Raw genomic sequence first — 27,080 nt, 5'->3', positions numbered from 1 at the left:
TCCAAATGCCACATCTATATGGGCTCGCACGCCGGCGCTTCCAGTTCATCTTTCCGTTACCTGACTGCCAATGGACTGCTTAGATGGTTCTCACTACCTCACATGCCTCCGTCGATTCAGACAGTTAGTCACCCTTCTGTACTACCCACCCTTCTTCGTTACCCTTGGAGTGGACTTAACCAATTTGTTGGTACCTTTATGTGTATTTTTCTCTTCCTTTTACCTCTCCTTACCCAGTGGGCCCGTTCCAGTGATCGGGTCGTCGTCTTTTTTCCTCCACCTATGAGGCCTTCTGTCCTACTCTCCTGAGGTAAGACTTATTTAGTTTCTTTACCGTACCATCACATAGGTAATGAACAGCGTTTACCTCACAGGTTTCAGAGGATTGTTTTAACCTTTACCTTCACGTTAGTTCATTTTATTTTATTTTATTATTAATTTGTGTTTTGCAAAACTTATTGTTATTCCAGACAGAACATCTTTCTGCCCCTTACATGGAATTGATACCTACCGTGTTGTTTTTGGATAGCTTTGCCCTCACCAGTAACTGATGGCATTCCTTTCCTTTTCTCCCCTGCCCTCTTTACTTTTGTCTCCATGTTCCTAGGCGGAATCACTCTAGTTGAACCCTAATGAGGGACTTGATCTATTTGGGGTAGATCCCATCTCCTTAACTGACCGACAGAGGTCAGCACACATATATATCTACCTCCGGTCCTGAAGAAGTGTCGCTATACCTCGGAGCATTTAAGACACGAAACATGTTGACCCCAGTCAACTATAGGCTACTCTAATATCCTTACTCATTACAGTAGCCCCAGTGCTTTTATCTAGTCCCAGTCCGACACCCAAATAAAAAAACCATGAGGGCCAGGGTCTATTTTATTCACCTACCTACATACACTAGGAGCCAGTGAATTCCCCTACTTACACACACCCTTCACATACGGCGTTCTCAGATCAGAAGATCTCTGCTAAAGATGCCACCAGGCCCGTTGGACATTGCAGCGCCGGTCCGACGAGGAGCGCCCTATGATGAAGCATGACACCCTAACAGGTGTGTGAGGGCATTAAGATTTGAAATACAGATCTCCCCCCGAGACTATAATATTACAGGCAGTTAGTGATATTCATCACCTCGGCCTCGAACCAGGAACTGTTTCCTTTTCTGATGAATCCAGTATACTTTAAGGAGCACAGGAACAGGACCTCATAAAATAACCAGCACTTCGTCCCCCACTTTGATTATACGTGTTACTGTCAAGACAGTTTAAAAGCATATGTCCTACTTAATAATATATAGCTCCCTGCCTCAGGGCTCCATAGATCTTCCTTAGGTAAGAGTTACATATATTGTTAGGGAACGTGGTAAGTAAGTCAGCTGCTGCCAATTGGGGATAGCAAATTCAACCTGCCCTTTTAAGCGGTAAGAACACGGGCACTGAGGTCTGGCTAGCAGGCCTCAGAGCACTCTCACAGCCAAAAAAAAAAACCTTTGAGGGTGTTCATGCAAAAAGATGCATTTCCTTATAAGGTTCCACTCTGCTTTGGAGACAAAGGGGCAGTTGAATGTTGAACACCAACAGGTCTGCCTATCAGATCCTCTTCGCCCAGTCTTGGGTGATAAGAATCCGCTTTTCTGGATCCTCTGGCAAGACAGAAGCGGATCCATGGAAACACATAATGCTCATCCTGAGACCAGTCACACCCGAAGGTATCCCGTGGGGAACCATTCAGAGGTAAGTCAATTGGCCAGAACAAAGGTGTATTTTCCTATTCTTGGCTGCTACAAAGAGATCCATGAATGGAAACCCCATTCTGCAGAATATCATTCATCACTTCAGGGTGTATCTCCAACTCATGGTCCTCCAGTAAGAGGTGATTCAGAGCATCCGTTCTCACACTGAGGGAGACTGCTAGGGGAACTGCTTAAAAGAATTATTGTCGCTGCGCCCATTTCCAGAGGCGAAATTGCTTCCCAACATAAGGTCTACAACACCACACTGCCCTACCTGCAGGAATAAAGAAAATTAGTGATGGTGTACAACAGAATCTGGTTGTTGCTCCCTGAAATGGAAGGAAGAAAAGTCTTCAGAGCAAGGTGGCACAGCCACTGCTCTAGGACATCTATATGCATTTGCTGCACCAACATGGACCAAAGGCCTAATGCCACCTTGTTTCCAGGGTGAGCATCCAAGCCCAGCAACGAGGCATCCATTACCACTGTAACATGAGCCTGTTGAAGAGTGAATGGGCAACTCCTTACAAGGCTGGAGCATCCATCTACCAGTGCAGATCGAGATGCACTGAATGGAAAATCTACACTCAAGCCAAGATACTTTTTTGGTATTGCAGCAACTGCCTACTCAAACCATTGGAAGGCATTTATCCAACATCTAGCATGAGACAAACTCTTTGTAGGAATTAGGTGAGACTTCTGAATGTTGGTGTTGAAAGTCCAGCTCATGGAGGAGAGTTCATGTCCACTGATGGTGTTACTGGACCAGTGTCAGGGACTCCACTTTCACCAGCCAGTAATCCAAGTATGGAAATAAATGGGCTCCATACTTTTACATTGAAGCTGCCACACCCACCAGCACCTTCGCTGAGAACGCCTGGAGCTGTTATCAGTCGGAATGGGAGGACCACCGACTGAGTGCTGAGACCCTACCAGGAACCATAGCTGAAGCTTGTGAGTGGGGAGAATTGCAAGATGAAATTATGTGTCTTGGAGGTCCAAGGACACCAACCACTCTTCAGAGTTGGACATGATTTAGGGACAACATCTTGATCTTGCTCTGCTGAATGACTAGGTACAGAAAGTGGAGGTCCAGGATAGGCCTTGGACTTTCTTGAGGACCAACAGGCAATGTGATTAGAATCCTACGCCCCTCTCTTTCAGAGGCTCTTCTTATAAGCCCACTTTTTCCCGCAAGGTGAAGACATCTGCCTCCAAGATCGGGGTGTTACCCGGTGAGCACACTCTTTAGGAAGGAAGTGGTCTTTTGGGGAGGATAAGCAGGGATAGGTGTGGTCCTTGTGGATCAACTAGAGCACCCTGCACCCCGTCATGATTGCCTTCCACTAAGTGATAAAATGGGGAACCCTCCTGACCATGCAAGGTGATGACGTGATGGAGAAGTTTAAGGGCTTTGGAGGTGGGAACGCCCTCAGAGAACATTGGGGACTGGGTCTGCTGCTGCTGATTAAGCACCCTAGGTTCATGCCTGCCTTGAAAGCAGTTGTACATTTGCCCCGGCATCTGAATGGGCTGAGACTGCTGCATTATCAGGACTTTCCATATTGTTGGTGTAATTACTGAACAGGGGAGGCCTGGTTTCTGATACTGGTGGTGTAATTACTGCACAGAGGAGGCCAGGCATAGGGTTCGAGCTGTAGCCCTACTGTTCTTGAAACTTCCAGCTTTAGCCACAAAAAACTGCTCACCAGCAATGGGCATGTCCATGAGCGTGCCTGGAAATCTCCCAGAAATCCAGTGGAATGCATCCAAACATGTTGATGCAGCATGACAGCCATACCTTTGGGTCGAGCAGTGGTGTCTGTGGCGTCAATGTCAATCTTCAGGATCTGGTGTGATGCAATTATGCCTGCACTCACCAGGTCAGATGGCTTCTACATGTGTTCTTGCAGGCTGACAAATACAAGTTGCGCCCATTTCCATAATGCGAGGACATATCCGCCTAAGAGGCAATTAGCAAGTAGCAGAGAGTCAAACAGCCTAAGGAAAATGTTTGCAGTCCAAGGCATTCAACTTCTTCGATTCCCTATCTAGGGGACCTGTAGTGAAGGTGTTTTAGCTCTGCTTAGTAGATGATGCCTGAACAACCAGTCTCTCCTGTGGCAGATGGGAGGCCAAAACGTGCAGGTCACTTTGAACAGGCCTCGTCAGATGATCCGCCGACAGACTACTGGACTAAAATGTGTTTCTCCCGTACAGCCATTAAAGAGTCTAGTATAGCCTCATTGAACGGAAGCAAGGGCACAATAGAAACTGTGGGGGATTGCAAAATTTCCTTCAGAATGTTTGAATTCACTTTCACACAAGGCAAGTCAGTTCCAAGTGCTCCACTGTCTTATGAACATTTGTTGTGAAAGAGGAAACCTCCACATCCGGATCGGAGGGGAGGGAAACGTTCTCTTCTGATGAACAATCTAAGCTGCTGGCATTGGTCTAAGTAAATACCAGTACCAGTATAGTAAGGTGGCAGGAGATGATTAGTTTCTAAGTTGTCACCCTCCGTCCGGCCATAACCTCTATCCTTTGGACTCAAGGCATCTAAATATGAGCCAAAAATCTCAAAATGTGCAAACCCTTTGGCCACTGGGAATAGGCTCACATAATGGTGCTTTATTAAAATCCCCACTGACAGTCTCCTTTGCTGCCCTGGTGGATTTTTCTATCGACTCCTTGACCAGCACCAGAGTCAGTTCCTTGGGTGGGGTTGTTATGGACTTAAAGGCCAGTGCCAAAAAGGGACAAAACGAATGTGGAACAGCACCCTCACAATTTTTTACTTTGCTTTAGATAGTCCAGAAAACAGGATCATTTCCAAGAGGAAGAAAACGACTTCTCCCTTCCTATGGTGCTTCTTGCGCTGGAGAACCATTAATGTGGAAAAGTTATTCAGAGCTGTCTGAAGCCTGGAAAGGGTATTCATAAGTTGAGGAATCTGCAGAAAGATATATCCACCAGAAATAGGAGTAGTGCATAGGATGTTGTGCTCGGTCCTTTGGTGGTGAGAAGTAGAACTGTATCGACATAGGGTCATGTCCCACTTCCTGAAGCAGGGAGAATGGCATCCTCTGCCCTCTGGGCGTATGCTGTAGAACTGTAGAATATCTCAGTTACTTCTGAAGTAGGAGAGATAGCATGCTCTACCCTCTAGGGGTGAGATAGGTGCTATAGAAGGCCCTGGATCTTTATGTGGTAAAAGAGGTCACAGTCTGCCAGCTTATGGTGAGAAATTAAACTGTGTCTACGGAGGATCTCACAATTCTTTCAGTGAAAGAGAGGCTACACTCTGCCCTCATGTGATGAGGTTTCCACAGCCTTGAGAAAGAGGCTGCTTTCTCCTCTCTTAGAGAGAAATGTTGAACAGCAGCTATTACAATCACTGTACTGAGTGAAAGATTTCAAACTCTACCTTCTGGTGGTTATGAATCGGTTTTGCGGCTTTACAGGTCTTGAAGCCTAAAGTGACAGCACAAAAATGCATTGCCTGTGGTTGTGAAAGGTCACCCTACATTTAAAGTGGCCTCAACATACACGGCAGTAGAGGCAGATGTGATCCACTGCTTTTATGATGGTGAGAAGTAGAACTGTATTTTTACGTGTCTGTTGGTAAGCCATAAGTTGTATTCTGTATTCAGGTACTGAGAAATGCAAATGCAGCTAAGTGGAATGCCTTAAACCTCCTATCTCAAGGACGTCTTCAGAACCAACATGCCTATTGACTTTGTGAAGGTCACCACAGGGATTTTAGATGCCCCAAACTCACCATATGTGCTAAACACAAACTTAAGACTCATGGGTCTCTTAAGAACCATTGCCTTGAAACATTTACTATCAAAGTGGAAATCCTCCAACCATATCTCGATACATACCTGGTGGGCATGGGTCGACTATATTTGAGGTGCATTCAAATTATTTCGATCCCCTGCACCCCCAATGTATTTGTTGGCTCTTCTAGTATATGGAACACCATAGACAATGTCCTGCAAAAACTCCACCCCTATAAATCGTCATGGTTACATCCTACACAAGTCATTTACAGAGGACCCCCATCTCCTAAAATCAACAACAAAGTGCATCCATAACACCAACTTTTCTTGGTGCTTGCTCAAACCTCGAAGCTTTTTCTGTCCATCTGTGGAGAGGTGTGGCTCACTGTTTAGAGGCGGCAGACCCGTAAGCAGAGAATCGGCCAGGGACCAGGGTTCAATTCCTGATGCGGCAGGGTCGTGGACCAGGGTCAAAACGGACTCGATAATTCTCGCCTCGGTACCTACTCTAACCAGGAACACACTCGGCAACTCTTGGCATTAAGCTTGCCTCATCTCTACAACGGCCCCCCACAGATGCTGGGGATGCCTGGTTTCACCTTGGAGATACCCAGAAAGGGACCATCTCACAGGAATAGCCAGGACGGGTTCCCCAGCGGTCTACAGCGCCGGGACGCCCCGTTGCTGGGGCAGCTGTGCGCTTTACAAGTCTACAACATTTACATTTACATTATTCTCTTTCTTCTCCCTCTATACTCTGTAGTCTCTTGGTTTATAGTGCTTAAGACTCTCCTGCTCTCAACTGGTTTTTATCCACGAGCTAGCAATTTAATCTCCAACTACGTTAAAAATTGTATTGACTAATCCTGTATCTTGGAGACGAGTCCCTGATGTTGAGAAACACAATTATGTAATACTATCCCCCACAGTGACGCAATTATGTAATGTTGTCCTCCACCCAGTCACAACATGAACTTTGTACAAATGTGCACTGTACTTCTCTGATTTGTACTTGATATTTGTATTACATCCTTTTTTGCTCTGTATTCCTTATTATCTTATCAAAAAAGTTTTGAAATAAAAATTATCCACCCATGGAGACAGATTATTTCCAAAAATGCTCTAGGCATGCAAGATAATGCATCCAGTTTAATTTAAAGTAGATGAGAAAAAGAAAGGCAATTGAAAGGAAACACACCAGTTTTCGTTGTTGATCTGATCCCCGAAGCCAGGAGTGTCGATAACATTAAGTTTCATCTTCACACCACCCTCCTCGATAACTGTGAGACAGAATCAGGAGACAGATACAGAGTGCTAAATTTAAAAGCTCCAGTGCCCCAGTAGCTTCAGAATATTAGCAATCGCTAGTCGCAACAGCAAATTTGTTGTGATCTGATTACATCATGGGATTCGTGAACGGGGTAGCAGATCTTTTACATGTTTTAAATAGATTCCTAGAAACAATTCTTTCTTGATTATCAGATGCATATTAAGGGCTTTGATTGAATAAATGCTGTGCTCCGTGTAAGAGATACACAATGTTGGCAGAAAAGGTATGGGTAGATATTTATGTGATAAATACAATGAAACCAGGGGTATGATATGTTTATAGTGTAAGACAGATATAGCAGGGACAGAAGAAAATGTAAGCCCATATACATATATTAAGTTGTGGATGTTTCCTAAGTAATTTGCCCTGTTTACACTCCCTGACATGTGTGGGTGCCAGAAGAAGGTCAATCTGTTTTGGTACTCCCCCTCCCCTAAATAAATTGATATATCCCCTTATTTTCAGCATTTCTGGAAGACTGTGTGGCTGCCCAGTACTTTCATTCTCCTAATGGCCTGAGGGAGGACCCTGCTTAGGTCATATTGAAACCTCCTCTTTCACCTTGACCCCATGTACCCCTACTTGAGCAGGTGGGGGACCAGTGTGGCCCTTTTGTCACTTACCATGGCTAATGGCTTTGATTTCCACTGTCTTGGGGATCTTGTCCTCTCGGCTCCAGCCAGACGACTTGCGGCTCACCTGTGACTTGAAGAGGGTGTTCACTAGGGTCGACTTACCTAGTCCGCTTTGACCTGAAGGGTGGGGAGTTGGGCACAAGAGGTGGTAAAAGAGTCAGACAAATAATTTTAGAGGGGAAAATAAAAAGAATTCCTTTCTGTTGTGTGCTGCCCAAAGTACCCTCTCCACTTTAGCACTCCCACTACTGCTGTTTGTCACTTCCTCACTTGCTGTCTTGGGACTAGAAAGGAGACCTGGTACTAAACGGCGCTAAGAGCTGTAGCTAAGAAATAATTTGACTGCGTGGATCCCTGACAATAGATGCTGAAAAAAATACTTCTTTGTGGTAATTGCGTTTGTAAGATTAGGCTATGGTCTTGTGTCCTATGTATCAAACATACATGGAGGTATTATGACGGGCCTCCTGAAGTTCAAAAAGCTGGGTGATGCTAAGGGGGCAGGTGGCTACAATACTTGAGCCTAAAGAGGACGCTGTGATGATATACAGACAGAGCACAGAGAATCAATGTAGACGAGCAATGCTATATTAGGGAACAGAGTCAGAATTAAGGACAGCACTCTTTATAACAACATAGACCAAAATGATCCTAGACAGTACAATAAGCAGTCAACAGTCAGTATGAACCACTGGGTATTGCTCTAGGTAAATTCCAGTCCATCATTATTTAGCTTATCTGTGCTGATACAGATAGGGACCAACCAAATACAATTACCAAATTTGTATTGTCATTGTCCCATAAGGAATGGTAACGCTTATTAGGCAACCCCCTCTGAACGGGGAAAAAGTGTAGCTTGAGTTCTCGTGAGACATCATATCTGAGACCCACATCTAGGTATGACTGCGCTACTTAGGGTTCTTGACTTAGACAACACAAGAGTGATGAATGGAAGTGCTCATCTCAATCCAATTCACTGGTAGTGAGTCTGGGGGCATCCCAGCTTTGCAAGAGCACTCCAGACATAGACAATTGTGTGCAAATCTGCAAAGCAACACCCTAAAAGGAACAGCCCAGCCCAAACTGCTAGACCACATCCAATTAAAATGGGGCTATAAGCAACCAGACACATGGTCCTGCCATGATGGGCTCATCTGTAAGCTGCACTCATGTACCAATAAACCGCGAGCACAGGACCAACATCTGGGGATGCCTATTCTCCATGGAGGAGCCTGCTTTATTATGTCTTGCTGGAATTGAAAAAACAATAGTTGATGGACAGAATGCAGAACAATGTCATGCATTCACCCCAGTACAGAGATCTGAGCCTAAATCCATCGTTTTGTTTGCTCACCATGCCATTCCAGTTTGAACCCAGCCATATGCAAATCAGTCTTGACCCAGTGCCTCATGGGAACAGTCCAGCCCGAACTGCCAAGCCAGGTCCTCCCTGGACTGGAAACAAGCATCCTAGGACCGGTTTCGGGGTTTCAACCCTCTTCAGCCAGGATAGCTTGATTCCAGTGGCATGGAGAGCACGGGACCCACGTCTGGGCATACCCGTCCCACTCGGGGTGACAAATGCAAAAATAACAGTTGGTGGACAGAATGCAGAACAATGTCATGCATTCACCCCAGTACAGAGATCTGGGCCTAAATCCATCTTTTTTTTGCTCACCATGCCATTTGAGTTTGAACCCAGCCATGTGCAAATCAGTCTTGACGCTGTGCCTCATGGGAACAGTCCAGCCCGAACTTCCAAGCCAGGTCCTCCCTGGACTGGAAACAAGCATCCTAGGACCGGTTTCAGGTTTCACCCCTCTTCAGCCAGGATAGCTTGATTCCAGTGGCATGGAGAGCACAGGACCCACGTCTGGGCATACCCGTCCCACTCGGGGTGACAAATGCAAAAACAACAGTTGATGGACAGAATACAGAACAATGTCATGCATTCACCCCAGTACAGAGATCTGGGCCTAAATTCATCTTTTTTTTGCTCACCATGCCATTCCAGTTTGAACCCAGCCATATGCAAATCAGTCTTGACCCTGTGCCTCATGGGAACAGTCCAGCCCGAACTGCCAAGCCAGGTCCTCCCTGGACTGGAAACAAGCATCCTGGGACCGGTTTCGGGGTTTCACCCCTCTTCAGCCAGGATAGCTTGATTCCAGTGGCATGGAGAGCATGGGACCCATGTCTGGGCATACCCGTCCCACTCGGGGTGACAAGTGCAAAAACAACAGTTGGTGGACAGAGTACAGAACAATGTCATGCATTCACCCCAGTACAGAGATCTGGGCCTAAATTCATCTTTTTTTTGCTCACCATGCCATTCCAGTTTGAACCCAGCCATATGCAAATCAGTCTTGACCCTGTGCCTCATGGGAACAGTCCAGCCAAGCCAGGTCCTCCCTGGACTGGAAACAAGCATCCTAGGACTGGTTTCGGGCTTTCACCCCTCTTCAGCCAGGATAGCTTGATTCCAGTGGCATGGAGAGCACGGGACCCACGTCTGGGAATACCCGTCCCACTCGGGGTGACAATTCAGCATTCTGTCCATCATTTTTTTGCGTAGCACTATTCACCCTAAGTGGGATGGGTATGCCCAGACGTGGGTTCCTTGCTCACCGTGCCACTGGATTCAAGCTATACTGGCTGATGAAGGGAAATACCCAGAAACCGGTCCCAGGATGCTTGTTTCCGGTCCAGGAAGGACCTGGCTTGGCAGTTCGGTCTGGGCTGTTCCCACGAGGCACAGGGTCAAGACTGATTTGCGTCTGGCTGGGTCAAAACTGGGGTGGCATGGTGAGCAAAAGAACGATGGATATAACCCAGATCTCTTGACTGGGGGTGAATGTATGATTTATTCAGCATTCTGTCCATCATTTGTTTGCGTAGCACTATTCACCCTAAGCGGGATGGGTATGCCCAGACGTGGGTCCCTTGCTCACTGTGCCACTGGATTCTAGCTAGCCTGGCTGATGAAGGGTAATACCCAGAAACCGGTCCCAGGATGCTTGTTTCCGGTCCAGGAAGGACCTGGCTTGGCAGTTCGGTCTGGACTGTTCCCACAAGGCACAGGGTCAAGACTGATCTGCATCTGGCTGGGTCTAAACTGGGGTGGCATGGTGAGCAAAAGAACGATGGCTATAACCCAGATCTCTTGACTGGGGGGGGAATGTATGATTTATTCAGCATTCTGTCCATCAATTGTTTGCGTTGCTGGAATTGATGTATGGTGTGGAAGACTGGGGATTGCATTGCGCTGAGAGCTTTAAAGGTGTCTTATAGTTAGGGTTAGATCAGAGGCTGATTGACTTGGATTTTTGTCTCAGTTACATGTGCTTTTTTTCTACACAATTGTGTGCTGTGTCTTTGCAGGATGCACTACAGCAAGAGAATATTTGCCCCAACATCCCAGAGTCACTGCTGACCAGTAAGACTAAGTGCCAAATGTATCAATATTTCACCCAACACAACGCAGCAAGACAACTTGCTGCATTGCTCTGTACTTCATGAAAGGGAGAAGGCGGAAATGCTCCAAATTTAAGAATATATGGCACAATGCTGCTCTCAGCCTGTGCTGGCAAACTATCTGTTGCTTAGCAACCAACACAGACACCCTTGTGCCATAGTGCAAGGGTGTATTTCTGTAGCACACTTAGAAAGAGGAAACAACAAGGAGAAATAAAGAGGTTTCTCCTCATTGCACATAGCCAGGTACAGCTTGATTCCAATTACAGAGTGTGCACGGGACCCATGCCTGGGCCTACTGTCTCACTTAGGGTAGGGCCATAATCAAAGTATACAAAAAGTGATGTATGGAATACTTAAATTAATCTCAGCCACTGGCAATTACTCAGGGCCACATCCCAATCCATTGTTATTTTGCACACCATGCCCCCTCAGTTTGACCTAGGTATATGAAAATCAGTCTTGACCCTGCACCAATGGGAATAGTCTAGCCTGAACTGCCAAACCAGGTCCTCCCTGAACTGGCCCCTAGTTATGGGCTTGTCAGCCGCTTATAGCTTGGTTCCAGTGACACAGTGTGCAAGGTACCTGCATCTGGGCATACCCATCACATTTAGGATGACAAATCAAAGTATACAAAAAGTGGTATACAAAAAGTGATAGATGGAATGCTCAAATTAATCTCTTAAAGCAACATTGAGCTTGCAGCCCATTGAGGCAACGCCTGAATGACAGAATAGCCAATACAGCCCGCATAAAGCTGTTTTTCCATGTGTGTCTCTATTTCATGTACACCTGGCATCCTCACACACAGTTCCGTGAGTATTGTACATCATAAGCATGCAGTGAGAGTCCCTCATTTCCCATTCAAACTATACAAAAAAGTGATGGAGTGCTTGAATTAACCTCAGCCACTGGTAATTACTTGGGCCACATCCCAACCAATTGTTATTTTGCGCACCGTGCCACCTCAGTTTAAACGACTATACACAAGTCAGTCTTGACCCTGCTCCAATGGGAGCAGTCCAGTCCGAAATGGCAAGCCAAGTCCTCCGTGAGCAAGGAACACCGCAAACTAGGATCGGTTTTGCCCTAGTCATGGGCTCATCCACCGGGAATAGCTTGGTTCCAGTGACAGTGTGCACTGGACCTATGTCTGGGCGTACCCGTCCCACCTAGGGCGACACATCAAAGTATTCAAAAACTTATTATTCTTGGTACATTTTCTCAGAAGAGGTTCTGTAATTTTGTGTTCTTTAAAGGTTGCGGGGAGGCAGTGGTGTGACGTGTTGTCAGGGAAATGCACCAAATATAGTGATGTTAGCAGTGTGATGTGTCTGTGTAGTGCCTAGCCTATCTGTTACCTAGTGTCCCTCCTGCCATGGCACAGGTCTTCAATGCATCCTGTCCTGCCTCTTCCACCCCCTCTCATCCCTCTCTTTCTATCCTGCCCACGCCCTTCTTTTCCTGTTCCATTCCTTCCCATCCTGCTCTTCTTGTGATGTTCCTTCCACATAGTCTCTCTCATGAGGTCCCTTGCATCTAGTCCATCCGTTGTTCTTGTCCCCTCCTGTCCTGTCACTTCCATCCTGTTACTCCCCTCCACTTCACCCCTCTTGTACCTTCTGCCTCCTGCTCCCCTCCTGTATCGCATTACCTCTACCTCCCCTTCTGCCCAGTCCCTCCCAGGCTGCCCTACCCTCCTATCTCACCAACTGGGCCATTCTGCCCATACCATTCTGCCTTTTACTCCTAACCTGTCCAGTCCATCGGGTCAAAGTCCCCCTGCCCTATTCCCCCCTCCTGCACAATCCCTCCCTTCCTACTCCACACTTACCATCCATGTCTGTTCTTCCCATCTGGCTACACACCTCACTTCCTGTTCTATCTCTCCTGCCTGTTATTCTTTCCATACCCCTCCTACCCTGCTCTGTGCTTTCCATCTAGCCCTCTTTTTCCCACCATGTTGCATACTCTTGTTGCATCAGTCTCAACTTGCCTCGCTCCTACCCACGTTTACTATCATTTCCAGCCTACCCAGCCCGATCCACCTTTCTTTCCCCTCCCACATTGCTCCATCCTGGAGATTCTGCCTGTCCCGTCCAACTTACCCCATTCCTCCCATCCTTCTGCCATCATGTCCTGTCATTCCCTTACAGCCCCAACCCTTCCATTTGGCCCATCCTTTGCCTGCTGCCCCTCCACGCCTTCATTCATACCTACGACCATGATATTAAAGTCGAAGCCAGTCCTCATGGTCTTCTTCCTCATCTGCTCGATGATGGTATCGATGCCAATGTAGCCAAGGAGGTTTGGGTTGAGGCCTGCCGTGGGCTTCATGGCAACGGCCGGCTTCGGACGGGTCTCTGGCACCTGCTCCGACATGACCGGCTCTGCCCTGGGCTCTGCCAACCCTGCAAAGTGAGGGAGAGTAATTGTTGCCACTGTTCTATCAATATCAATTCAGCCCCTTCAGCCAATATATGCACAGGGCAGTCCCTAAATATGTGTGTATATACTCCTAGTCTTAACAATTAGATGCCCGATACAGCAGTATGAGCCCAGTCATCGACGATATTTGATGCAAGAAAATCGGCCAACCATAGAATGACAGACTCTATACCTTGTACCAATTCAAACGGCTATGTAATTGAACAAGCTATGTATTCAAGTAACAAACCCCAAACAAGCCCAGCCCTAAACATGTTCTGTATCCTCTTGCCAATACACTGAACTCATACAGACATGCTATCTATCCACGCAGTCCTGAGACAAACCAATCCTCCAGTTCCACTAATTTACGAAGTAAAACGTTTAATAGTATTATGCCTTTTTGAGTTCCACTGCACCAAAGAGAAGTAGTCTCTTCAAAAGATGGCTGCTGGGCACCCCGCAACAAACAACCAAATTGGTCAATTGTGAAATCCCATTTACGAATAGGAATGTGAAAAAAACCTTAGACAAGAGGAATGTCTATAACTAGCCTGCCCCTGGGAGAAGAGTAATTGCAAACTATCTTCATAGAGAAAACATTAAGGTATTCCAGTGGATGTTAATAAAATTATAGAGCCTCATTAAAGAACAATGAATTGGGACAGATTTCATTGAATTCATGTGTATTACGTTACTTACTTAAAACCATTGGAAATCCTTTAAAGAGGGGTAAGTATGAAATTTCATTTCAAAACTTGGAAATCATAAATGTGTTTAAGACAATGTTGGAAATCCTTTCGAAGGAAAGAAATTCAGGAACAGATTGAAAGAGGAGAAATTACCCTTTGACAAAAAGATGTTTGAAAACCCTTTACAAATAAATAATTGAAATCCCCCTTTGAGAGACAGAATTACAAAATCTATCTATACAGAAGGATGGTTTGGAAACTCGGTTGGAAAATGGAACAATGGGAAATTCCCATTGAAGGAGGATATTTTAAAAATGTCTTTGCTAAAAGAGACCATTTGTGTCATTTTTTTAAGAGAAACAAATCTATAGCTCGTCTGTGAAAAATAGTAGTTAGGAAAACATATTCAAAGCGAGCACATTAAGAGGCCAGAAAGAAGATTAAAAAGACAGAAGTTTGAAATTTCCTCTATAGACTGTGAAATCGTTAATGTATCTGGAGACTGAGGCATTGAAAAAGTAATTTGAGGAAAAGGAAATCAGGACCTAATCAGAGGATGGGAAATTATGAAATCCCATTTGAAGAGGGTTCTTTGTGGAAACTTTTTTTACGAATGCAACATGTGGGAACATTGAGGGTGGGCCTGTTGGTGTTTCAGGTATCTGGGCCTGGATTTCATGTTATCTCACTCTCTGAGTAAATGTGCTTGCTGGGCCCTTGGAGTATGTGTCGAGCGGGAGCAGAGTGGGCAGGCCGCCCTTGCTCCTACTGGCTTTCGACGGATGTCTCGTGCTAGCATACCGCTTTATGCTGACAGCCAGATGTCTGCATCGCCTGGACCCCGAGTGCCACGAAGTAGAGTGACAGGCAGTCTCCTCACTGCCTCCGGGCCTCAGATGTGCGCCTCTCAGTTTGGCGGGCCGGCGCCTCTACCTCCCTGCAGGAGGTTGCGTCATGTAAAGCAGGGCGGCAGACTGTTCGAGCTCGTGTCAGGTGTCTCGTTCTCAGCCCTCGTGTCTGTTTTACGGCTGTGTAACCCCAGGGGCCCTGGGCCTTGGTGACAGGCAGACTCGCTGTCTGCCACGCTGCATGCGGGCGTCCAGTGCAGCAGGCTAGCAGCCAGCCGCAGTGTCTGTCGTGATGATGTGCAGAGGACCGGGCTCTGATCTGAGCCAGCCTGACAGACAGCCCTGTCTCTGTCGGATCCTCGGCATCTCTAGACCTGGGCCTCTCCGGTAGGCAGCGTCTGTCTTTACCTCGCCTCAGGTGATCTTGGCTGCCTCTACCCACCGCTGGATGCCTGGGTATGGCTTGAGCCTCGTGGACAGGCTGCTCGTGCTAGTATCGCGTCCCTCAGCTTTGTTTCCATCTCGGTGTCTGTCGTGCACTGTGCCGAGAGGAGATGACGCGCGCTTGGCTGGCAGGCAGCATCTGTCGGCGCCCGACTTGCGCTCTCGTCTGCACCTTCCAGGCGCTAGGTGCCCGGTCCCCATCGGCGCCTCGCGGGCGGCAGATTCTGCTGCTGTATCTATGCCCATCTCTTCTCAGGTGATCTGAGCCTACCTGACATGGAGCCTCTGTGACTCTCCTACCCTGTGATCTGAGCCTGCCTGACATGGAGCCTCTGTGACTCTCCTACCCTGTGATCTGAGCCTGCCTGACATGGAGCCTCTGTGACTCTCCTACCCTGTGATCTGAGTCTGGCTGGCAGGCGGAGTGTCAGTCCCTCGGCTCCGGGTGACGTGAGGCAGGCTGGCAGCCAGTCTGTAGCTGCCTGTCTGGGACCTAGGCCGCTCTAACAGGCAGTCTTCCCTACTCTCACCTCAGGCGATCTTGCCTCGTAGACGCCCTCTACGGCCACCGCATACTGGGTGTCTGGATCCGATCTCAGCCTGGGCTTCCTCCCTTCACCTTGGTACCACCCTCCCCTCGCTAAATCGTAGGAGCCCTAGTGCCATTGGTGCGCCCTGAAGCCATCCTCTGAACAAAGAGCGCGCCTCCGGAACGGCCCGGTGGGTGTGTCCGACACGTTTCTCTTACCTACGGGCGGCGCATCCTTAAAACAAGAGACTCATAACCTATTCCTGAACCCACCCCCGCATGTCTGTAAATACAACCCCACCGCTAGCCCTCAGGTGTGAGCCCTGGGCCCTGCTGCGGTCTTAGCCTCTCCACTCTGACCAGACCCTCCCACCAGCAGCATCCTCACCTTTGAACATGTATCCTCTTCCCTCCGTCTGCTGATCAATGGATCTACAGATCAGACTTTCGATGGAAATGTCTATATATCCATCTATTTATTCGTCTTTCCTGCGTCTCTCGCAGGTGCTTGGCTTATTGTGGGCTCAGTTTGTCCCCCCGTTCTCCTCTCCTCCCTCCTCTCTTTCCTCCTCATTCTCTTCTCCCTCCTCCTCCTTGGTTGCTAGGAGACGCAAAGATGGAGATGCTGGGGCCGCAAGGACCGCTGGTCACGTGATTCCAGTGATACCCAGGCCCACTCCCCCCCTCCCTCCTTCTGTCATCCATCAGGCCCGATGGGAGGAGGGGGGCGAGTAAAAGGGGAAAGGGGGAGACTGGGTCATGGATGCTGCGCTCTGCTGTGTAATGCGAGAGAAGGCGGGGCTACAGTCAGAGGCTGAGCGCACTGATGCTTGTAATCTGCGAGAGAAGGTGCTATTGTGCGAGGAAGGGGTTGGTTTGGCTGAAACCAACAGCACAATGAGAAACGAGGACGGATTATCTTGCGAGGTTGTGTATCACTAATGCTGACAACTGCGGTGTAATGTGTGTCATTAGTACCAGCTGCTGCTGTAGTTTGACGGGAAGAGTGGTTATTGTGTACATAGTAGAGTGCAGCTGTGCAGTAACACTGTAATATGTGTAAGTGTATTGTTTTATTTCTTTGTAGGTATTAAGTGTTTAGAATGTATTAATGGCATGTAACTTTAAGGAACGTAGGTTTAGAATGTCTGGAATGTTGTAATAGGAATGTTAGTATTTGACTGTAGGGAGAACTGAACAGGAAGGCCGTGGGTCTTTAACCTGAATAAAACTTCAACTCGATTCGATTCATAAACTTTATTCGATTCAAAAAGATAGAATCATAAAAGTATACGGACCTTAATTTAAAAACATATTGTTACTAATACAAAGTTTATACAAGTTTAACATATCATTTATCAGGAAGAATGGAAACCTACAATGCGAAACCATATTAGTCGCCCTATAACCGAGATTATTAGCATACTATATAACCAGTTGGACCAACATATGACATTAATTTTTTTAGTGATTATTTGCACTGGCAGCAAGAAGGTCTTTAACCAAACTAACAATACCGTTTCCTAATCTGGAGTGATAGTCGTATAAAATTTAACATGGCACAACATATTCCAGAAGATGATAGCGATAACAAATAGTCATAACCCTCTTTATAATTACATGGTTGTCGCCCTTTTAGAATAGGCTTAATAAACCTAATTCTTGGTTCCTTATAAAGAGAACAAAAAAGGACAGCGTGAATAGTACTTTGACTAGTTTTGTTATCGCAAAAACAAGGGGACAGCCTCTCACACCACCCCCCTTGTTTTGGAAAGGCAATAAGAAAATGAAGAGTGTTTAATCTAAACCTTGTCAGGTAAAAGCGCCATTGCACATTAGTAGTAAATGTTAAATAAAATTGATGCTGCAATTTACCCAAACAATTTGTTGGCTGGTCTGAGTGTAACATACTTAAACTTTTACGGTAACTTGTTTTAATCAGAGTTTTTATGTCCCCCTGCATTTTTTCGGGGTTATCATAAAGGTGACCCAAACCAATTCTATGCAAAGTATTACTAACGTATGAAAGCCATGGGATCTGCATTGCATGTTCAAGGTTTTTGCAGTCCTGCAGGATATCTTTGGAGAGCTGAAGGTCTTCCGATAACCATATTTTACCCCATAATAATAAAGGGGAAACGCGGATGATGTCAGTCACATATTCCATTCCCATCTCAGTGTGGCAAAAACTGTTAGATGAACCTGATGGAATTGACAATAAACACTTTAAACATTTATTTTCCATGACCTGGGTCGTGGCTGGGCTTTCTATCCCCCAGACCCCTGCCCCGTAGGTGGCCACAGATAGGCATTTTGCTCTATACAAGGTTTTTAAATGTGGGACTGGTTTTTGTCCCAATTTACTACAAAAACGAAATAAACCCTCTATAGATCTACTGGTACATTGTACACGCGCCTTCATCAAAGGGGCCCAGCTCAGTCTGTTGTTAAATACATTTCCCAAGTAATTGAAATGATCAACTTTGTCAATGGTAAAATTAGTTACCATGAACTTACGGGTTTTTGTCCCTTTAGGGCCACAGACCATTGCAAAAGATTTGGAAAAGTTTACCTTTAGGTCCAGGTCCAGCATAAAGTTATTAAATGCTTCCAGACAGGTCTGCATACTATTTGCTGTAAGGGTCATTAATACCGTATCATCGGCATAAGATAACATAGGTATCTTCTTGCCGTTCACCTTCGGGAAATCCGAACAATGTTCCAACAAGAACTTTTCCAGGCCATTGGTATAGACTAAAAACAGAAAAGGCGCTAATATACAGCCTTGTCGTACACCCTCAGTTGAGGGGATAGATTTTGTTTTTTCCCCCCCTGGCCCGAATCTTATTGTCACAGTTGTAGCCGCATGTAGTCTGCGGAGCAGGGTAACCAAAGGTTCTTCAAAACCCATGTCCTCCATCATCCGCCATAGTTTATTCCTACAAACAGTGTCAAAGGCACTGGATAAATCCATGAAGGCCAGGTGGGTAGAAAAACCCCTGGCCTTCATGTACTTACCCATAATTAGTGCCAGATTTAGACACTGTTCGGTTGTTCCCTTTCCTCTCCTGAACCCATATTGAGAGTTCACAATTAGGCCCACGGAGTCTGCCCACGTCTCCAATCTGGCCAAAATTATCCTTCCCAATAGTTTGCATGATGCATCAATTAATGATATTGGGCGATAGCATCGTGGGTCGCACTTGTCACCCTTTTTGAAAATAGGCACCACCACTGCCTCCTTCCAGGATAGGGGAATGCGACCGACAATAGCTGCTTTGAATACGTTCAATAACAAAGGGGCCCATACAACAGTATTATGTTTGAAAAGATCCAACGGCACCGCATCAGGGCCAGGGGCTTTTAGTGGTACGCCTTTCCTCAGGGCATCTTCAACTTCCCGAAGAGTAAGCGACGAGCTAAGCAAGGAAGCTGTAAGCGGGAAGTCCACATCCTTTGTATCATCCTGCAAGCCTAAAAGGGATACTGATTTAGGATTAAAAATATTCCCAAAGTGGGCTTCCCATATCTCACCCGTTATCTGCATCACCATATTTTCCTTGCCATCACTAGAAAATAAGGGACGATTTACCACTTCCCAAAAAAGCCTACTGTCTTTTAACTCTGAGGCTTTTTCTAGGTCGTCCCAAGCTAAGGTTTTTAAATCCAGCTTCCGTTTTCTAATTGCCTCTCTATATGCGCTTCTCGCAGTTCTTACCAGCCCCTTATTCCTTGTTTTTTGTTGCAAAGCCCTTTTTAGTGATTTTTGGGTTACAGAACACACAGCATCAAACCATTTAAAGCCATTGGACTGTCTATTGACCATTGGTTTTTTAAGATGCTCTGCCACATTCCCACACAGAATTTCGAAATTCATAATTACATTTTCAGGATCTGTGGTTGGTGATAGACAAGACTTGATTACAGAACTATTGGCACTTAAAATCTCCGTCTCCAGCCCAATTGCATCTACTTTCTCCCACTTCATGGTAACGTCTTGATTCCTATTATATCTTAAAGGTTGGTCCCAGATTGGATGCCTTGTTGCAACGGGGGGCACAAAGTTAAGATCAATGATTATGATCGCTTGCCGGATTTGCATGCGTCTCAAATTTGTCAATAAAATGTAAATAGCTACTGGACACAATAATAAAATCAACAACACTCATAGAACCACTAGCACCCTGAAAGGTTGGTATGGGAAGTAAATTTGGGGCAACACATGATTCCATTATACATAAGTCATTAATTACAATAATATTATTTAACGCATCACCTTGAGGTGTATGCTTAAAATGCTGGATAGGGTGCTCATTTAGGTCCACCAAACCACATACATTTGACCCACCAAATTTACACAGGGTACAATTGAAATCGCCAACCCATATAGTGAATAACAAGGGTAGATCACTACGCACCTTGGATATAGCCTCCTGCAAACTCACAATTACAGCTGTATCATGGTTATCAAAAACATTGTAATACCAATTAATCAGCAGCAGGGGCACGGAAAACAGAGATTCTAGCAAAAGTAGTTGATACCAGGGAGTATCTACTATCTTAGATGTTATTAAATTATTCCATTTGAGAGTAATAGCGGTCATTATCCCACCTTTAGCTCTGCCTGCCTGTGATGGCATAGCTAATACGTTAAATGATTAGAATCCGTCAAAATCCTGGTCAGTTCTACTCCATGTCTCTTGGAGACACATGATATCATGGCTTACAACATAATCCAGCCAAGCCTCATCCTGTAACCTCCTAGAGAAACCTGCGATGTTCCACAAAATCAACCGAAACCCTGTTTTCCCCGGTGAATCACCTGGTTGATCTATATACGTGGCCACATCCAACCTAGGGGCAGGCAAATCTGACACACTGTTTACAATATCACAAACCTCTGCCTCAACAAAATTTTCACCCGATGCAATGCAAATTAATGCCACCTTATTGGCATTACCCCTCAATCTTTCACTGTTATGTTCCACTAGAGAACTACCCATTTCACCACATGGCTTAACGGACTTTTGGCTAGTTGATAGTCAATCTATCCCCTCCATCCCCATCAATGGGTCAAAACGGTTTCTCAGAGGAATATTATTTGGTATCCACCCAAGATATTCCTCACCCTGGAGTCGCATTCTAGGATACGTCTGGGGTGGATGGAAAGCAACATGCTTTAGATTGGGGTAAAAATATTCTAAACCTATACATTGTATATCCCCCAATCTACCAAACCTAGGTTCACGACAAATAAAGTCCTTAACCCAATTATCCCTAAAATGTATAAGAATGCAATCCCCCTCCAGGTCTTTATCACTTGGACTCACCCAAGGGACCCTTCTAACATTTAATATTTCTGTCATAGAGGCAGGGGGAAGTGGTCTGTTTTTATTGAGCCAAAAAATTACTTTATTTCTAAGATCCCTATTTGATTCCATTTGATTAGGTCTGACCCCTGGCACTCCCATCAAAATTGCTGTAAAAGGGGCGGAGTCAGGAGGTAGATTTACACAGACTGTCTGCTTTGGTGGAGCTTTTTCCCCCTGATTTGTAAGACCCTGTTGTGATGTTACCTCAGGCCTGGTAATAACCACCTGCTTAGGTACCGATGGCTTTGGTGCAGGTGCAGCAACCGCTGCAGGTTTTTGCTGACCACCTACACCATCTATCAAAGTGGTATTCTTTGAAGCTGTTTGTGAAACTGCTTTAGCAGGATCAGCAATTGTAGCCATTTATAACACCCCTATTGGTTTTTTTGGACCCACTTTCTTTATAGCAGTAAATGTATCCCCCAAAATCTCAATGGCCTTACTATTCTTAGCCAATGTATCAAGGGAATGCGTGTTAACTGATATAAGGTGTTCTAATTGGTCCAATTTCAAATTTATTATTTGGGTTTTTTCCAATAAAGGCATCAAAAGAGTTTTAACCAGCTTTTCAATGTTAAGAAGCAGTTCATCATTTGAACAAGAATGGTTTATGGGTATAACATCCCCGGATGAAGTTCCCCTTTGTTTCGCAGGTTTGGCCACAACTCGAAGAGCATTAATTTTAGCTATTTTAGCTCTACTACCCCTATTATGTCCCCCTCCTCTTTTCCATTTACTAGTTTTTATAGTTTCAATTACTACAGAATCGGATTCTAAAACCTGATGTTGTGCTGATGTGGGCACTATAAGACTCAAATTACAGTTTTGAGTACTATCCCTACTAGCAGTACTTGATGATATACAGTCTGCATTTAAATCATCAGCCAGGTCATTAGAACACGTTAGTTGAGAAACAGAGACAGGATTAATAGGGGGATTTAGGGTGACTACAGGGTCAATTACAATGCTTTGTTCAGGCGTAGTTATAGAACCAATACGTCCTAATGAGGAACATTTCCCAGATACCAGGTCTAATGATAATCGCTTTTCAGTAAGTGCGATTTCCTTTTCCAAAATTTCAGTTGCCCGAATTATAAAATCATCCAGGGTTCCGGTTGCTTTAACATGACTTGTTTTCATAGTAACCTGCCTACCTTTTCCAGAGCATAAGGCCATCATGGAGCTACTTTATACAGGATGAAACAAAGCAGTTAAAAATAAATACTTCAAGGCTCAAGAAGAAAGAGAGTGAGCCCAGCCCGTCCTCGATCGTCCTAGGACGGCCTCAGACGGCCCGCCCTTTGCCCGGGCTTCGCTCCGGGCGCTCCTGCGCGCTCCCGCGCAGCGGTTCAGTGGGCTAACTAAATACTGAGGAAAGAAGGTTAGGGGGCGTGTCAAGCAGCCCAGGTGTTGTGGGTCAGTCAAGCAGGGACTCCTGGGTGATGGAGTCCCTGCGACACAGCTCGCAGCCCTGCTCAACTCCAAAGGCCCCCCCTCATGATCCTGGCCCCAACAGGTTCCGAGGCGCTGATGACACCCGCTGGTAACACCCGCTGACTTCACCCGCGAAGCGGGACCCGCGCAGCGGGTCCGGCAAGCTGATGCGGTAAGTTGCAGAAGGTGTGGGTTGAAAGAAAGCAGGAATGAGGGCGTCCGTCCTGATTTCAGCAGAGTTCTATTTAAGAAAGGTTTCCCAAAGCTATGCCTTCGGTGGTGCTTTTTAAAGTTTGCTGCCGGGGGGGCGTGTCAAGCAGGGAGAACGGCCCAGGTGTTGTGGGTCAGTCAAGCAGGGACTCCTGGGTGATGGAGTCCCTGCGACACAGCTCGCAGCCCTGCTCAACTCCAAAGGCCCCCCCTCACGATCCTGGCCCCAACAGGTCCCGAGGCGCTGATGACTACCGCTGGTAACACCCGCTGACTTCACCCGCGAAGCGGGACCCGCGCAGCGGGTCCGGCAAGCTGCTGCGGTAAGTTGCAGAAGGTGTGGGTTGAAAGAAAGCAGGAATGAGGGCGTCCGTCCTGATTTCAGCAGAGTTCTATTTAAGAAAGGTTTCCCAAAGCTATGCCTTCGGTGGTGCTTTTTAAAGTTTGCTGCCGGGGGGCGTGTCAAGCAGGGAGAACGGCCCAGGTGTTGTGGGTCAGTCAAGCAGGGACTCCTGGGTGATGGAGTCCTTGCGACACAGCTCGCAGCCCTGCTCAACTCCAAAGGCAGCGGGTCCGGCAAGCTACTGCGGTAAGTTGCAGAAGGTGTGGGTTGAAAGAAAGCAGGAATGAGGGCGTCCGTCCTGATTTCAGCAGAGTTCTATTTAAGAAAGGTTTCCCCTTCAACTCATCAAGAGAATTACATCTTTATTTAATATCGTGTTCCCTTTACTACATTTAATGGCGACGATCTTGTGCTTGGACCCACCGACAATGATAATTTGAAACCTCGTCATGATTAAAAGTTTCGTTCAAATTTGAGGAAGAATTGTAATACGGAAGTTATACATTTGATGGCGTCGGATCTAATTTACGGAGGAGGATGCCGGTAATGTACTATTTAAATTTGTGCTGAGTACGCGATTGGACGTGCGCTTTATTTTTAATATACGCGCTGACGGTTTGTTCGCTCTAGACTCGCTGTGAAGTGTTTTTTACCTGCGTGCACTACTGCCTGAACATACCCTGCTGTTTAAATGCTTTTTGAGACCCACTTACGCTTTATTTGCACAGCGTTGGATGTTTTTCTTAACTCCTGCTAACGTCTGTTTTATCTAAGCGGAATTGAGTGTTGAGTTTCGGCATTTTTGGAAACGACTGCGGTGTTCGACTAAGAGGCATTCTCAGCGCGAGCCAGGGAACTGAGTGAACAGTGCGCACATTCTCTTTACACGACGTCATCGCGCTACCTCACGCTGCATGCCTCCATTTTCTAAGTATTGTGATCCGTTGCCCAGCAACCAATCGAAGCGCGTTTCAACGCGAAGCTCACGCAAAGGAAGTGTTTATTTTTCTGTTTCAAGGCGGATGCAACAAGGAACAATGACATTCATCTAAATTAAGGTTGTGCACTAAATATTAATAATTTCATTTTCTTTCATTTGTAAAGTTGTAGAGAATGGCTTCCAACAGTAACTCAAATGTTATGCAACCATCACCTTTTCTTGAACTACCAGGAAAACCTGTCAAACCATGGCATAAATGGCTGAGAATTTTTGAAAACTATCTTGAAGCCATAGATGGCACTAAATATTCAGCAGCGCATAAAAAACCTATTTTGTTTAATTGTTTTGGGCAATTCTGGGCAGGAAGTTTTCGATAATTTACCTGTTGTTCCTGCACCGTCTAGAGATGACTCTTGGGACGTTTACAAAGAAGCATTGGCACGCATTGGCAAACAGTATGTAGAAGAACCTTCAGTAATGGTGGAAAGACACAAATGTTTTAAGCGTAAACAATCTGCAGACAAATCTATTGAAGACTACTTGGCAGTATTACGTGTTTTAGCATCTAAATGTGTTTTTGATAATTACTTAGACACTGCTCTACGTGATCAATTAGTTTTTAATTGTTTTAACAAAAAGATTCAAGAGCGCATTTTGACATGTAAGAATCCGTCTTTAGATGAAGTCATGGATATTGCTAGAAGTATAGAACGTTCAGTGGTGTTTTCAAAAATATTATCTGAATCTAGTATTAATGTGTCTCCAGACATTTCTAGAGTTTCAGCTGTGGAAGTCACACCAGGTAGTAATGAGACCAACGTACATATGGTTTCACATAAGAATAGTGTAAAAAGTGCGGTTTACAAGAGAGTGAATGGAGCACGTTACAGATGTGGTTCAAGATTCCATCTAGGGAATTTTCAAAATTGCCCTGCTCAAGGCAAGAGATGTAACAACTGCAAAAAAGTGGGGCATTTTTATAACGTGTGTCATGCTAATAAAACAAGAGTCAGCGTTAGTCAGCTTGATGTGGAAAATGATATATTAGCAGAAGCCATTAACAATGTTTCTGTATCATCAGTGGAGATTAGTGCATTGGGTGATCATGAAAAACGATGTAAGGGCCCCATATGTGATGTTAAAATTGGGGTAATTGATTTAGACGTTATGGCAGATTCTGGATCTCCTATCACAATTTTAGCTGAGAACACATTTTACAAGTTTTGGTCTGGGAAACTGTTAAAATCTACAACTATTAATCCCAAAGCTTTTGGAGAGTATGACATCATCATGCAAGGATATTTTGAGGATAGTGTTTTGTTTAAAGGGAGAAACATTTTTACAAAAATGTATGTATCTGGTAACGGACGAGACATTTTGGGTTGGCAAGACCAAGCTAAGCTTGGTATTATTTTATGACCTGGTCATGATGAACCAGTCACATTAGGTGATATGCCCATTTTAGCAATTCAAGAATTTAACATCTGTGATAATTTTAGTAAGATGCTACAGGTCAAATTTCCCCAAGTATTTTCTAATAAGATTGGAGTAATCAAGAATTTTGAGCATAATATTGTCCTCAAGAACAATGCTACTCCTGTGATTCAGAAAGTTAGACCGGTTCCTCTGTCTGCTAGAAATGATCTTAAGAAATTACTTGATGATATGTGCTCTCAGGGTATTATCAAACAAGTCGAATTATCTGAATGGGTTTCTGCGGCAGTCGTCGCACGGAAAAGTAATGGGGATATACTCCCATGTGCTGACCTTAGAGTTCTTAATAGGAATATATTAGTTGATTGTCATCCCCTCCCACGTATTCATGAAATGCTAGCCAGATTGGGTGGTAGTAAATATTTTTCAAAGATTGATTTACGTTCTGCGTACCATCAGATACCGTTATCTAAAAATTCACAACATTTAACAACTTTTGTGACACCTTTTGGTGTATATATGTACAAGCGAATGCCATTTGGATTGGCATCCGCTGCCAGCGTGTTTCAACGTCTGATGGATCAAATTTTTGGAAGTCTAGAAGGCGTACAGGCCTTTCAAGATGATATTTTAGTTCATACCGAAAGTCTAGATGAACATATTGTATTGTTAGTGGAGGTCATTAGCAAATTGGGTAGGTGGGGTATGACAGTTCATTTTGAGAAATGTAAATTCTTATCACAACAAGTCAACTAACATAACATTTCAGAAGATGGCATTAAACCTAAAGAATCCTTACTTAAGGGTATAAATGAAGCAGCAATCCCAACTGACAAAGACTCTCTTAGGGCATTTTTAGGCCTTAGTGAGTCCTATGCGCGTTTTGTGCAGGGTTATGCGGTAGTTGTGCAGCCATTAAGGAATCTTTTAAAGAAAAATGTGAAATTTGTTTGGTCCAAGGAGTGTCAGGAAGCATTTGAATCTGTAAAACTTTTAATCACTTCTGCTCCTGGCATTAAGCCGTTTACATATGGTGCGAAATGTATAATTACGGTAGATGCCAGCGGAAAAGGTTTAGGGGCAGTTCTTAGCCAAATCGTTACAGGTCAGGAGTGGACTATTGCATTTGCTTCACGTACTTTGAACGTAGCGGAAAAAAACTATAGTACAATTGAACATGAAGCATTAGCTTGTTCTTGGGCTTCTGAAAAATGTTAAATGTATATCTGGGGCACAAAATTCGAATTACATACTGATCATAAGCCTTTGATATATATGTTGGGAGATAGTTGTTCAAATAAAGCATCATCGAGATTGATTAGATTGTTGGCTAGGTTACAGGAATTTTACTTTGACATTAAATACATTCCTGGGGGAAAAAATGTTAGAGCAGATTGCCTATCACGCCTACCTGTAGAATGTGATGGTGTGGAGGATGACAA

The 27,080-nt window shown here is 45.2% G+C and overlaps 2 protein-coding genes across 11 annotated transcripts in view; one reads left to right on the top strand and one right to left on the bottom strand.

The window, feature by feature from the left end:
- CENPM (centromere protein M) overlaps positions 1–27,080 on the top strand; it is a 461,530-nt gene that overhangs the window by 62,107 nt on the left and 372,343 nt on the right. The window lies entirely within an intron of this gene.
- The window catches only part of SEPTIN3 (septin 3), an 84,349-nt gene that overhangs the window by 23,080 nt on the left and 34,189 nt on the right, over positions 1–27,080 (bottom strand). For 3 of the 4 annotated variants that reach the window (XM_085601079.1, XM_085601076.1, XM_085601077.1), the window contains 3 exons: positions 13,182–13,376; positions 7,477–7,605; positions 6,722–6,803 (listed from right to left, as the gene is read on the bottom strand). In XM_085601079.1, coding sequence (XP_085457205.1) covers positions 6,722–6,803; positions 7,477–7,605; positions 13,182–13,347 — 377 coding nt within the window. In that variant the 5' untranslated portion in view covers positions 13,348–13,376. Of the gene's footprint in view, positions 1–6,721; positions 6,804–7,476; positions 7,606–13,181; positions 13,377–16,293; positions 16,473–27,080 lie in introns of those variants that run through there. The other variant, XM_085601078.1, reaches the window with a different exon arrangement.

The sequence above is a fragment of the Triturus cristatus genome, chromosome 4_2, assembly GCF_964204655.1.
Source record: "Triturus cristatus chromosome 4_2, aTriCri1.1, whole genome shotgun sequence".
Classification (NCBI taxonomy): domain Eukaryota; kingdom Metazoa; phylum Chordata; class Amphibia; order Caudata; family Salamandridae; genus Triturus; species Triturus cristatus.
The sequence above is the reverse complement of the archived record's forward strand: the minus strand, read 5'-3'. Positions and strand labels throughout refer to the sequence as shown.